This window comes from Callospermophilus lateralis, chromosome 11 (genome assembly GCF_048772815.1).
Source record: "Callospermophilus lateralis isolate mCalLat2 chromosome 11, mCalLat2.hap1, whole genome shotgun sequence".
Taxonomy (NCBI): domain Eukaryota; kingdom Metazoa; phylum Chordata; class Mammalia; order Rodentia; family Sciuridae; genus Callospermophilus; species Callospermophilus lateralis.
In genome coordinates, this window is record NC_135315.1 from 22,466,870 (window position 1) to 22,481,463 (window position 14,594).

General features: G+C 40.0%; 1 protein-coding gene across 6 annotated transcripts in view; it reads left to right on the top strand.

Annotated features, from left to right (window-relative positions):
* The first annotated feature begins 3,263 nt into the window (after window positions 1–3,263).
* Med1 (mediator complex subunit 1) overlaps window positions 3,264–14,594 on the top strand; it is a 36,349-nt gene continuing 25,018 nt past the window's right edge. For 5 of the 6 annotated variants that reach the window (XM_076869792.1, XM_076869791.1, XM_076869793.1 and 2 more), the window contains exons 1-3: window positions 3,264–3,480; window positions 8,541–8,647; window positions 13,542–13,620. In XM_076869792.1, the coding sequence (XP_076725907.1) occupies window positions 3,456–3,480; window positions 8,541–8,647; window positions 13,542–13,620 (211 nt within the window). In that variant the 5' untranslated portion in view covers window positions 3,264–3,455. Of the gene's footprint in view, window positions 3,481–8,540; window positions 8,648–13,541; window positions 13,621–14,594 lie in introns of those variants that run through there. The other variant, XM_076869790.1, reaches the window with a different exon arrangement.

Below are 14,594 nucleotides of genomic sequence, written 5' to 3' on the forward strand. Positions count from 1 at the left end.
AGGCACTGGAGAGAGTAGTGAAAGCCCAAGTGCAGCCTTCCTGACACCAGCAAGGAAGAGAGACATGAAGCAAATCATCACATGCTGATGATGAAATTACTATTAAGAGATTCTGGGGGCTGGAGTGGTGGCTCAATGGTAGAGTGAACGCCTAACATGCATGAGACACTGGGTTTGAACCTGGGCACCACATAAAAGCAAACTAATGTATCCACCTAAAATTAAAGATACATACATAAATAAATAAATGTTTTTAAAAAACGAAGTTTTGGGTGGAAAAGTTTGAAATAATTTAACAGAAAAACTCAGAGATTGGGGGCTGAGGCTGTAGCTCAGTCGTAAAGTGCTTGCCTCGCATGAGTGAGGCACTGGGTTCAACCCCCAGCACCATATAAAAATAAATACAGATACTGTGTGTTCACCTACTACTAAATAAATATTAAAAAAAAAAAAACCCTCAGAGGTAAGAGAAATGTTGTTTCTGTTGTCTAGAGGAAGGGAAATTTATTTATTTATTTAGTACTGTGGATTAAAGCAGGGGCACTTTATCATTGAGCTACATTCCTGTCTTTTTAATTTTTTTGTTTTGAGACAGGGTCCCACTAAATTGCTGATGCTGGGCTTGAAATGGGAAGGATTCTCATGCCTCAGCCTCTTAAATATCTGGAATTATAGGTGTGTGCCATTTTGCCTGTTTAGAGGAAGGGATATTTATTTATTTATTTATTTATTTTTAGAGAGAGAGATGAGAGAGAGAGAGAGAATTTTTTTTTTTTTTTAATATTTATTTATCTTAGTTCTCGGCGGACACAACATCTTTGTTTGTATGTGGTGCTGAGGATCGAACCCGGGCCGCACGCATGCCAGGCGAGCGTGCTACTGCTTGAGCCACATACATCCCCAGCCCCAGGAAGGGATGTTTAAATGGAGAACTAAGAAGGCCTGGCTGGGGATGTAGCTCAGTGGTAAGAGTGCAAACATAGCATTAGCAAGGACCTGGGTTAAATCCCCAGCACAAGGGTTGGGGTTGTAGCTCAGTTGGTAGAGCATTTGCCTAGCATATGTGAGGCACTGGGTTCAATCCTCAGCACCACATAAAAATAAATAAATAAATAAAATAAAGACATTGTGTCTCTCTACAAGTTAAAAAAAATATTAAAAAAAATTCTCAGCATCATACATAAAAAAGGATTAGCGAGGTGAGGCTGGTGGAGTAGAGACTTCCTAGCAGCTTTAGAAATCTGTTGAAGAACTTTGGGAGAGGAAGGAGTGCAGGTATTTTCTGTAAGAGAGAAAGAAAAGGCCAATGTGGTTGGGAATTGGCAAAGCGAGAAAAGTTGGGTCTAGCAGAGTGTTTAGATCCAGTAATAGATCTGCTCATTAGACCAAGTATAGTACTAGGTATTGGGGATTCAGAAACAATGGGCAATTCTGCCCCAAACAACTGTCTAGAGATCCTAAGGAATGAGAATAAGCAATAGGCAACAGAAAAAAATTGCATTGTACTTTCAAGGGGCATGTTATAGATATCTTTGTGGCAGTAAACATTTTCGCATGTATTCCCAAAGAGTTATTAAATTTATAGTGCTGTGCCTGTTCACCTGGACTGCAGTATCTGCTGGGATTGCTTTGGAGATGTTTGAATAGATGTTTTTGAAATGTTAGAAAAATTTGAGCTAGTAATATACTGCATAAATTCTTGGAGCAAGGGCATGGTGGTGCAGACCTGTAACCTCAGCAACTTGTCAGGCTGAGGCAAGGGGATCATCACAAGTTCAATGCCAGCCTCAGCAACTTAGGCCATAAGCCATTTAGTAAGACCCTGTCTCAAAATTAAAAAATGAGCTGGGGATAGGGGTCAGTGGTTAAGCACCCCTGGGTTCAATTCCTGGAACCATTTAAAAAAAAAAAAATCTTGGAGCAAATTAGGCAAATCCAACTTTTTGCAGTTATTATTTTAAAGGATGTGTATCAGTAAAGAATACTTAAAAGTAGCCTTAAGAGGTTTCACCCTACCGGTGCTGTGGTACACACATGTAATCCCAGCAGCCCAGGAAGCTCAGACAGGAGGATGGCTATTTCAAAGCCAACCTCAAAAATTTAGCCAGGTGCTAATCAACTCAGTGAGAAGCTGTCTCTAAATAAAATACAAAATAGGACTGGGGGTGTGGCTCAGTGGTTAAGCGCCTGTTGCTAGCACTACTGTATTTTAGGGTGGTTCTTCGGTTCCAATGGTGAGGAAGTTCTCTGCATTACCCTGAATTTCCCTTTGTGAGAATATAAGGACACAGAGATAATCACACATTCTTTGTGATTCACAGTGTAGTACAGAAAACAAGTGAAGCTTCCTGTTTTCACTAGGATCACAAAAAAGGGACACAATGAGAAATAATAACTATTTCTAATAGCATTAGTTGCATTGACTGCTACAAACCAGCAGTTTTACATTAATCCAAAATTGTCACAGAACTTCAAAAATATTACTAAAGAAATATTTATTTGAAAAAGAAGAAAGAAAATGGTTCTTGTTAGGTTGATACAGTTATTACAGTTAGTAACTCACAGAAACTTACTTTTCTTTTCTTTTGGTGGTGTTGGGAATGAACCCGGTCCCTGTTATGTGGAATAAACCGTCCCCAATGAAGTACACCCCCAGCCTAAACTTACTGTCTTATTTTTGGGCACAGTGGCACACGTGTGTTATCATAGCGGCTTTGAAGGATGAGGGAGGATTGCAAGTTCAAGGCCAGCCTCAACTACTTAGCAAAAGCTTGTCTCAAAATAAATATATTTTATTTTATTAAAATACAAAGGGCTAGGGATGCTGTTCAGTGATTAAGCGCTCCTGAGTTCAATCTCCAGGACAAAACAAAATCTCAAACAAATTTTTCAGTAAAGAGAGCTAGAGATTTTTTATTTCTTTTTTTTTTGGTACTAGGGATTAAACCCAGGGGCGCTTTACCCTTGGGCTCTCTCCAGTCATTTTTATTTTGCAACAGAGTCTCGTTAGGTTGCTGTGGGTCAGAGTTAGATATTTTTATTTGTAAAATGAAAATGCCGGTTTTTGCAAAGAGGCCAAAATCCACCTGCCCACAAGTTCAATACTAAGCAGTGTGAGGATTGAAGCAACTGGCAACTAAGGGAAGGATGGGTTGATAGAGATCTCGCGTGAAGTACACCTTAACTAATTTTCGCGAGATTTTGTATCCTCTTCCTCTGTCTCGTAGGATCCTGGCTAATCTCGCGATCCTTGGGAAGTTCCGTTGGGGAAGATGGCGGCGGCCGCGAGCACCCTTCTCTTCTTGCCGCCGGGGACTTCAGACTGAGCCTTCCCGGGAACAGTGGGGACTATTGGTTCCCTGCGTCCCGGGAGCTCCAGTCAGCTTGGTTCCCCTGTTGGTGGTGGGGAAAAGCTTATCTTCTTGTGGCAGATCCAGGCCCTCACCGCCGTCAGGATGAAGGCTCAGGGGGAAACCGAGGGTGAGTGAGAGCGAAAGGAGGGGGCGGACACTACTGGGGGAGCCAATGTGTAAGAAGTGGTAGAGGCCGGTGCCCCATGAGGGCTACTTTCTAGAGGGCATAAAATCCGGGAGGTGGAATGTGCTTTTTAGGTTATGACCATCCTTCCTTAATGATTATAGAGCCCCGACTTGGGGGTAACGTGCACTCCCAACTTTTGTGGAGGTTTCCTGCACAATTAGGGACAGTTTGGCCTGAGAGCATTTTAGCCTAAAGTGGTGGGAGACAGGGCGAGTGAATCTAAAACCTCCTTAAACTTTGTTCAGGGAGAGACCTCTGAATAAACATAAGAACAATAATACAAAACGATGTGTAAAATTACTGGAGGATATTTTGTCTTGAGTGAAATGGTATTAAAAGCCAGCAGTTCCCTAGAATGTCACAGTGCTCAGATCTTGTGCTTCTGTATATTTTAAAACTGCGCTGGATTTCGTTCTTTCCATCAGAGTAACTCAGAACTGCTGAAAAAATAACTTTCTTTTGGAACTTAGATTCTCTAAATTTCCACATTCCTGTATAAATGCTTTCTTAGTATTTTGGGCATGCTTATTGCTATAGCCCACTTTCCCCACCTTTAGGAGCAGGCATTGAACCTTGTTTAAGGGGCGCTTAAACACTGGGCCACGCCCCCAACCCTTTTTGTGTGTGTGTGTGTGTGTGTGTGTGTGTGTGTGTGTGTTTTTTCTGGTACTAGGAATTGAACCCCGGGGCGCTTAACCACTGAGACATATCCCCCACACACCCCCAACCCTTTTTTATTTTGAGATAAGGTCTTACTAAGTTGCTTAGGTCCTCAGCCCCCAGTCCCTGGGATTACAGACCTGCATCCGCTACAGCTCACTTTATTGTTACTGTTTACTTGTCTTTCATAGTTTGTTTTGAGCTTCTTATACCAGGGACCCTTCCTTACTCAAGTATGTGTACTCTATAGTGTATAATAGTTGCTCAAAAAGTGTTTGATTTGAGCATCAGCAGGCATCTCAAGAAAAAGAAGATGGGGGCTGGGGCTCAGGGAAGCCACTTGCCAGGAATGTGTGAGGCACTGGGTTGTATTCTCAGCACCACATAAAAATAAATAAACTAAAGGTCTGTCAATAACTAAAAAAATATTAAAAAGAAAAAAGAAAAAGAAGATGTATGTTTTGAAAGTGAAGAAGAAAAATACACTTCTTGGGTGCAAGGGAGTAACAAGTGGAAATGGAAACCTCAGGAGACAGGAGTTTTGTCTAGTTTTCTTACTGTTGTATCCCCAGCATTTGTAATTGTGCCTGGATGAATGACTTTAAAGTGAGAATTGGTAGAAATGTGTTCAAAACTTTAAACTGGCTCACACGGTCAAAATCAATTTTCCAGAAAATGAAAGCATGAAAGGAAAGTTTATTACCTTAATTCTAATTAATCTGTTCATCTTTCAGTACCAACATGAGTTGTCTGTTTTTCTATGTTCTTCCCACCATTGATTATGAACTTTTTCTCCTTTTGATATTGAGTAGTAATGCCTTTTTAAATTTTGTCTTTTGGCAGTACTGGTGAAAGAACCTAGGGGTGTGCTACCACTGAATGATAATAGTGATGGAAGCATCCCTGTGTTCAATCCCCAGTACTGCCAGATTTTATTTTATTTTATTTATTTTTTTGGTACCAGGGATTGAACTCAGGGGCACTTGACCACTGAGCCCCATCCCCAGAACCTTTTTATACTTTATTTAAAGACAGGGTTTCACTTAGTTGCTTAGCACTTTGCTTTTGCTGAGGCTAGCTTTGAATTCGCAGTCCTCCTGTCTCAGCCTCCTGAAACGCTGGGATTACATGCTTGTGCCACCACATCCAGTAGATTTTGTTTTTATTTATTTATTTTGGTACTAGGTATTGAACCCACTGGTGCTTTACTACTGAGCTACATATCCAGACCTTTTCTTTTTATTTTGGTACCAGGGATTGAACTCAGAGGCACTCAACCACTGAGTCACATCCCCGCCCTATTTTGTATTTTGAGACAGGGTTTCACAGAGTTGCTTAGCACCTTGCCATTGCTGAGGCTGCCTATGAACTCGAGATTCTCCCATCTCAGCCTCCTGAGCCGCCAGGATTGCAGGCGTGCATCACCCAGCTAAATTTTTTTTTGTTTGTTTTTAGTTGTTGATGGACCTTTATTTTATTTATTTGCATGTGGTGCTGAGAATTCAACCTAGTCCCTCACACATGCTATGCAAGTACTCCACCACTGAGCTACAATCCCAGTCCAATCCCCAGACCTTTTTATTTTTTAATTCTAGACATAGTCTTGCTAAATTGCTTAGGAACTCTGTAAATTGCTGAGACTGGACTGGAACTTGCTAGCCTCCCTCCCCAGCCTCTGGAATTGCTTACAGTCATGTACCACTACACCTGGCTTATTTATTTATTTATTTATTTAGGTACTGGGTATCGAACCCAGAGGTGCCTGAACCACTGAGCTATATCCCCAGCCATATTTATTTTTTATTTTGAGACAGGGTCTCACTAAATTGCTTAGGTTTTCACTAAGTTGCTTAGGGACTTGCTGAGGCTAGCCTCCAACTTGCAATCCTCTTAGCTAACCCTTCTGAATCATTGGAATTACAAGTATGCATTATTGTGCCTGGCTTAATGTCTCTCCCCTTTTAAGAGCATTTCTTATTTTGCATTTCACCAGTCATTTCCACACTTACTTGTCCACACCATATCCTCACAGAACATCTCAGGCATATTATGTTTATTCATGTGGTAAAGTGCCCCTGGGTTCAATTCCCCAGAACCAAAAAAAAAAGAAAGAAAAAGAATTAGGGTTGGAGGGCTTTGGAGGTTTGTTTACATGCTTAGTCCAGACTGGGAAGCCAGTGTTTTCTAACTTTCTCTTGTCTGCTGATAGCCCATCTATCTCTTCCCCATTCACATACTTTTACATGGCCTTACCCCCCCACTACTGGGTGTCCTATTACACCCCCCCAGAGGTGTCCTATTACTGAACTATACCCCCAGCCATTTTTTCTTAATCTTTTACAAGATTTTACTGAGTTTCTCAGACTTGCTTCAAACTTGCAATCCTCCTGCCTCAGCCCTCATGAACCATGCACCACCGTGTCCTCCTTTGTCCATATAATTTTAATTACAGTTGAAATTGGCAAATAGAGCCTGTTTTTTAAAAAAATCATACTTATAAATAGCTCTCTAAAGATTATCACAAAAAAAAAAAAAATAAGGAAGTTGGTGGGTGCAGTGGTGCACTTCTATAATCCCAGCAGCATGGGAGGCTGAGAAAAGAGGATTGCAAGTTCAAAGTCAATCTCTGCAATTTAGTAAGGCCTTTAGTAAGGCCCTAAGCAACTTGGTGAGACCCTGTCTCAAAAAATAAAAGGGTTGGGAATGTGGCTCAGTGGTTAATCACCCCTGGGTTCAATCCTTGGGTTCAATCCTTGGTACCCTCCACTAAGAAATAAAAATAAGGAAGGCAGTATTTTCACATTGAAAAGTAACCAACCAGGGGCTGGGGATGTAGCTCAAGCAGTAGCGCACTGGCCTGGCATGCGTGCGGCCCGGGTTCAATCCTCAGCACCACATACAAAGATGTTCTGCCTGCCGAAAATTAAAAAATAAATATTAAAATATTCTCTCTCTCTCGCTCTCTCTTTAAAAAAAAGAAAAGTAACCAACTAGGCTGGGGTTGTGGCTCAGTGGCAGAGTGCTTGCATGTGTGAGGCACTAGGTTCGATCCTCAGCACCACATAAAAATAAGTAAAATAAAGGCATGCTGTCCATTTACAACTACCAAAAAAAAGAAAATAGTAACCAATAATAACCATAGAAAGGGTAAATTTAAATGTATGCTCAAAATATATCATGCAAGGGATTTCATGCATATTAACATGGTTAGGGATGGGCCAGGGATAGCCTATTTCTGGGCTACATATCACCAGCCCTTTCATTTTTTACTTTGAGATGAAGTCTCTGAGTTGCCAGTGCTGACTTTGAAGCTGTGATTCTCCTGCCTATCAAGTGGCTGGGATTACAGGTGTGCACCAGTATGCCCTGTGAAATGGTTGTTTTTTGGTTCTCATGGATGTGTGTTCTCTGATATTCATTTTGTAAGACCTGTAATGTATGTGTATTCTTGCCATTGAAGGATTCTTTTAATCTGGGTACACTTGTAATCCCAAATACTCAGGAGGTTGAGGCAGAAGGATTTGCTTGGAACTGATAAGTTGAAGCTTAGCTCAGTGAATATGAGACCCTGTGTCTGTCTGTATTGTCTGTTTTTCTGTTTTTTTTTTTTTTTTTTGTTTGAGGGGGGAGTGGGGGGAAGATACTGGGGATTGAACCCAGGGGTGCCTGGCTTAAGTGTTGTTTTCTTTTTTTACATATATATTTTTTGTAGTTGTCAGTGGATCTTTATTTTTATTTATTTATTTTGTGGTGCTGAGAATCCAACCCAGCGCCTCACACATGCTAGGCAAGCGGTCCATCACTGAGCTCCAGCCCCAGCCCATGTTGTTTTCTTTTAGAGACAGGGTCTTGCAGGTTGCGGTGGTGCATGCCTGAAGTCCTAGCTACCCAGAAGGCTGAGGCAGGAGGTTTGCAAGTTTGAGGCTAGAATTGACCCTGTCTCAAAAAAGGGCTGGAAGATGTTGCCCAGTGGTAGAGTACTCCTGGTTTCAGTCCCCAATACCACAAAACAAACAACTTTATGTGTTTTGAAGTAAATGATAAACTATTTTAACCGAATTCTTAGATAAAATATGGGGATTGCATTTGTAAGAAAAATCGTGGAGGGCTGGGGATGTGGCTCAAGCGGTAGTGTGCTCGCCTGGCATGCGTGCGGCCCGGGTTTGATTCTCAACACCACATACAAAAACAAAGATGTTGTGTCCGCTGATAACTAAAAAATAAATATTAAAATTCTCTCTCTCTCCCTCTCTCACTCTCTCTTTTTTTAAAAAAAAAGAAAAATTGTGGAAGGGCTTGATAAAAGTGTTTCTAATAGCGTTTTCTGATTTATATTGCAGAATCTGAAAAGCTGAGTAAAATGAGTTCTCTCTTGGAACGGCTCCATGCAAAATTTAACCAAAATAGACCTTGGAGTGAGACCATTAAGCTTGTGCGTCAAGTCATGGTGAGGATTGTGTTGAAGTGGGTGAAGTTGTGCTTAGACAATTACTTAAGAAGTTCAGTTTGGAACATGAATTTGTTCAAACTACCTATAGTAGTGTGTCTTCAGTTTTACTTATCATAAAATACTTGAATACATGGTGATTATCAATTTTAGGGATCTTCTGAGGAAGAATTTATTCATTTATTCCTTTCTATCTGGGGGGGATTGTTTTTAGAACTCCCCATGGATACCAAAATCTATGGATGCTTAGTCCGTCTTATAAAAGAGCAAAGTATTGGGCTGGGGATGTGGCTCAAGTGGTAGCGCGCTCGCCTGGCATGCGTGCGGCCCGGGTTCGATCCTCAGCACCACGTACAAACAAAGATGTTGTGTCTGCCAAGTACTAAAAAAAATAAATGTTAAAAAAAAAAAAAAAAAAAAAAGAGCAAAGTATTTGTATATGAGCCATGAACTTCTTCCTGGAAACTTTAAATGATCTCTTCATTACTTATAATACTTAACACAATGTAAATGCTGCTATATAAATGTTATACTATATAAATTGTGTTTTGTTTTGTACTAGAACTCAAACCCAAGATTGCTTTACCACTGAGCTATATCCCTGGTCCTTTTTATTTCATATTTTGAGACAGGGATTACTAAATAGCTTAGTATCTTGCCTCAAACGCAGGATCCTCCTGCCTCAGCCTCCAGAGTCGCTTGAATTACAGGTGTGCACCACCAAACTAGGGTTTTCTCGTCTATAATTGGTAAATGCAAGGATGTGGAATTTGAGGAATCAGAGTGCTGACTATATTTGTAAAATTGTGTTAGAATACATTGGGCTATTTCATACAAAGGTGCTAAGAAATACACCTGTGAGGGACATATTTGATATACTGGTGTAGAAACACTCTCTCTCTTTTTTTTTTTTTTTTTTGGTGTGGTCCTGGGAATTGAACCCAGGGCACTCTATCATTGAGCTACATCCTCAATCCTTTTCATTTTATTTTGAGACAGTCTCATGAAGTTGCTTAGTCTGGCTTGGAATTTGTGATCTTCATGCCTCAGCATTCTCAGACCCTGGGATTACAGGCATGCACCAACGTGTCTGGTTAAGAGACATTCTTTTTTTTTTTTTTGTACTGAAGATTGAATCCTGGGCATTTCACTGAGTTACATTCCCAACCAAGCCCTTTTTATTTTTCATTTTGAGACAGGGTCTTGCTGAATTGCTGAGGGCCTCACTAAGTTGCTGAGGCGGGCTTGGCACTTCTGATCCTCCTGTTTTACCCTCCTAAATCACTGGGATTATAGGCACTTGCCACTGCATCTGGCCTAAGAGCCATTGTGTCAATCGCCTTCATTATGGTTTGATATTACCTTTACTGTGTATAGTATCAAGAATTTTTGATTCATTCTTTTTTAAATACCTTTATTTGACTTATTTTTATGTGGTGCTGAGGATCAAATCAGGTGCCATATGTGGTAGGCAAGTGCTCTCCCACTGAACTATAGCCACAGCCTTTGCTTCATTCTTTTTTTCTTTTGTTTTTGTTTTATATATTTTTTTGTATTGGGGATTGAACTCAGGGGCACTCAACCACTGAGCCACATCCCCAACCCTATTTTCTATTTTATTTAGATATGGTCTCACTGAATTGCTTAGCACCTTGCTTTTGCTGAGGCTGCCTTTGAACTCATGATCCTCCTGCCTCAGCCTCCCCAGCTGCTGGGATTACAGGCATGCACCACCGCGCCTGACCCTTGCTTCATTCTTAATGCAGGTGAACTCTAGATTTTCACCTATTCACTGTTAACCTCTTTACAGTGCTGTTTCCTCCTTAATCGTTCACCAATATGGGGATCCTTTAGCCAGTTAAGTGGAAGATGGGGGTAGGGGTATGTGATGATTTGTTTAAAGGTTCTGTGTGGTGGTAGTTTTTTTTTTTTTTTTTTTTTTTTTAGTTATAGATGAACATAATAATTTTTATTTTGTTTAGTTTTTTTTTGCGGGAGGTACTGGGGGTAAACTCGGGCACTCAACCACTGAGCCACATCCCCAGTCCTATTTTGTATTTTAGAGACAGGGTCTCACTGAGTTGTTTTATAGTGCCTTGTGGTTGCTGAGGCTGGCTTAGAACTCGCCATTCTTCTGTCTCAGCTTCATGAGCCATTGGGATCATAGGCATGTGCCACTGTACCTGGCTTGTTTAGGTTTTTCTAATGTGGTTCTGGGCATCAAACCCAGTGCCTCATACATCCTAGGCAAGCATTCTACCCCTGAGCTATAACTCCAGCTCCTAAAGGCTCAATGTTAGAAGTTCATTCATTTGCTGGGCACAGTGGTGCATGCCTGTAATCTCAGTGACTTGGGAGGCAGAGGCAGAGGCAGAGGCAGGAGGATTGCAAGTTTGAGGCAAACCTCAGCAGCTTTAGCAAGCCTAAGCAACTTAACAAGATGCGTCTCAAAATAAAAAATTAAAAGGGCTGGGAATGTGGATCAGTGGTTAAGTGCCCCTGGGTTAAATTCCCTGGTGCCAAAAGGAGTTCATTCATATGATTCCTGTGATAGTCACATGACGTAGGATACCTTATTCCCATTTTTTTGATCTTGGTTGTAGTTATATGTAGTTAAATGTTCTATCACTTTGTGATTGCTTCACTTGTGATTTATTAACTTTTCTGTATTCTAGTTGGGCCTGGAGGTTCGTACCTGTAATTCCAGCAAGTCAGGAGGCTGAGGCAGGCAAGACCAGTCTCAGTAACTATTTCAAAATAAAAAATAAAAAGGGCTAAGACTTAGCATAGTGGTGAAGCACCCCTGGGTTCAATCCCTAGTACCAAAAAAGAAACAAAAACAAAAAACAAAACTTTTCTGTATTCTGTATGTTGTATTTAATTTTGTTACTCTCTTCTCCCTACCAAATTTTACTTTGGTTTCAGAGTAAGTCCAGTTTAGTAGATTAGTGTTTAAAATGATCTTATCAGCACTAGCAGAAGAATTAAATTTGTTGTAAAAAGACTTGAACTTGAGGCATTGGGGATGTGCCTCAGTACTGGAGCACTTGCCTTATAGCATCTTCTAGACCCCAGGTTTAGTCTGCAGTACTGCCGAAAACAAAAAACAAAACAAAAAACTCCCTTGACTCCAATATTTACTACTTGACATTCAACAAATTAATATAACCTCTTTGAATTTCAGTTTTCTTATCCGGAAAATGGAAGCATTATGACAATTTGCTCTTCCATATGGTTTTAAAATTTTTTTTAAAACTTATTTTTTAGTTGTAGTTGGACACAATACCTTTATTTTATTTGTTTATTTTTATGTGGTGCTGGGGATCGAACCCAGGGCCTTGCATATGCTAGGCAAGTGCTCTGCTGCTGAGCCACAGCCCAGCCCCTTTCATAAGTTTTGTTGTAAGGATCACGAGATAGTGGATATCAAAATATCAGGAATGGGGGCTGGGGTTGTGGCTCAGTGGTAGAGTGCTTGCCTAGCATTTGTGAGGCACTGGGTTCGATTCTCAGCACCACATAAAAATAAATGAATAAAATAAAGGTCTGTCAACATCTAAAAAAAATTAAAAAAAAAAAGTGAATTGTAGTTTTTCAGTCTGGAAATTAAGGGGTCTTATTTAAAGCCCCAAGGCAATCACATTCTTGTTTGAAATATATTCTTTTAAGTGAAATTGTCATTAAAGACATGAACATGAGATAGAGGGATTCCAGGTGGCTCTTAAGGGCCTCTCTTTACCTGGGCTACTACTAGTGTTTTGTTTTCATAACCATGGCTTCCCTTTAAACTTATCTCAGTTGTACAGGTTCAAAAATTTGGGGCCAGGAAATGTGGCTTATTAGTAGAGTGCTTTCCTAGTGCATGTTTGAGGCCCTGAGTTTGATACCCAACAATACATACACAGAAAAGGAAAAGAAAGAAAGAAAAAACAAATGCAAGTAAGGCTTTTAAGAATTTTCATCAGCTGGCATACTAACCAAATCTCGGTAAATTAGCATGGAAATCAGAATGCTTATTTATTAACTTATGACAGGGTTTATTTTCTATTTTCCAAAATACTGATATTCACTGCCCAGAATACTCCCTTCTCTATTCAGGATACAAAGGAAGCCAGATTATTAATAAATCAAGTGTGTTTTATGAGGATGAGCATGGAATTAAAGAAGAGAGAGACTTATTAGGGCATGAAAAAAAATCTGAAAAACACCCTTTGTACTGTAAAATTTCACATTTTGGGGATCTGGAATTTTTTTTTTTTTAAATACCAGGGATTAAACCTTGGATGCTTAACCACTGATCCATATCCCCGGCCCTTTTTATTTTGAGACAGAGTCTCACTAAATTGCTGAGGGCGTGCAAACTTGCAATCCTTTTTCTTGTCTTAGCCTCCTGAGTGTGCCACCCTGGCCGGCTGGGGACTGGAATGTTTTGCATAAAGAAACTTTTTCTCTAGGTAAAGTTAGAAACACTATGCTGACTTTTTAGCTCACTGGAAGTTTATCTTGTGAACTATACATTCTGTTTCCTAGAATCTAGTCTGACTAAGGTTTGGTTGTGTTTCTCAGGCTGCATACACCTTGATATATTTGGGAATTCCCAATTCTCATGAGCCACCTCATTTATCTGTCTAATCTTAGGTGGTAATCATTCTTATGGATTTTTCTTTAAAGCTTTATCTTACTTTAGATATATGAATACCATATTCTGCTATATATGGAATATGCTATACTTTCTTCCTTTGGATGGATAGACAGAGTAATAGTGAAGAGGCTATAGATTGTATAGATGGTATGAACTATCCTAAAATATTACTTTCAGGATAATATGTATGTTAACCTTAAACATGGTTGACTTCATTAATCTTTACATCAATTGTTTTCCCACTTGATATAGGAGAAGAGGGTTGTGATGAGTTCTGGAGGGCATCAACATTTGGTCAGCTGTTTGGAGACTCTACAGAAGGCTCTCAAAGGTTTGTAAATATCTTTGAAATATACTTATTTTATAAAAATCTCCATTTAAGAAAGTCTGTTTTATATTAGAAATACAAATTGAGGTAGGTTAACTTTCTCTGCTATGTGTTGCTCTTACTTTCATTTATGGATTTGAAATCAGCTCTTTCCTGAACTTTTTTTTGGGGGTGGGGTAGTGGTGCCTGAATAGAACCCAGGAGCATTTAACCATCATGCCACATCGTGGGTCCCTTTTTATATTTCATGAGAGACAGGGTCTTGCTGAGTTGCTTAGGGCCTCACTAACTAAGGTGCTCAGGCTGACTTTGAACTTGCAATCCTCATAACTTCAGCGTCCTGAGCCACTGGGATTACAGGTGGTGTGTTACCGCGCCTGGCTCTTTCCTGAAAAAAAAAAATTTTTATTAGTTGTTGGTGAACCTTTATTTATTTTTATGTGGTCGTGAGACTCCAACCCAGTGCCTCACACATGCTAGGCAAGCATTCTACCACTGAGCCATGACCCTAGCTCCTGATTCCTGAACTTTAAAAGATTTGAATGGGATCTTACTTTGGAGGCTGATAGAGACTTAAAAGATAATTAATGAAGATATAAGATAGCAGAAAAAAAAGAGAGATTTTCTTCTGTACATATTCTTTTCTAATTAATTCTTGAGAAGATAGACTTAAAAGATTTTTGTTTTTTAGTTGCTGATGGACCTTTATTTTATTCATTTATTTATATATGGTGCTGGGAATGGAACCCAGTGCCTCACACTTGCTAGGTAAGCACTCTTCGCATTAAACCACAACCCCAGCCCAGACGGTGAAATTTTTTAAAATTATTTTTTAGTTGTAGATGGACACAATACTTTTATTTATTTTTTTACGTGGTCCTGAGGATCAAACCCAGTGCCTTACACGTGCCAGGCAAGCGCTCTACCACTGAGTCAGCCCCACAAGATTGAATTAAATTTTTTTTTTTTTAGTGTTG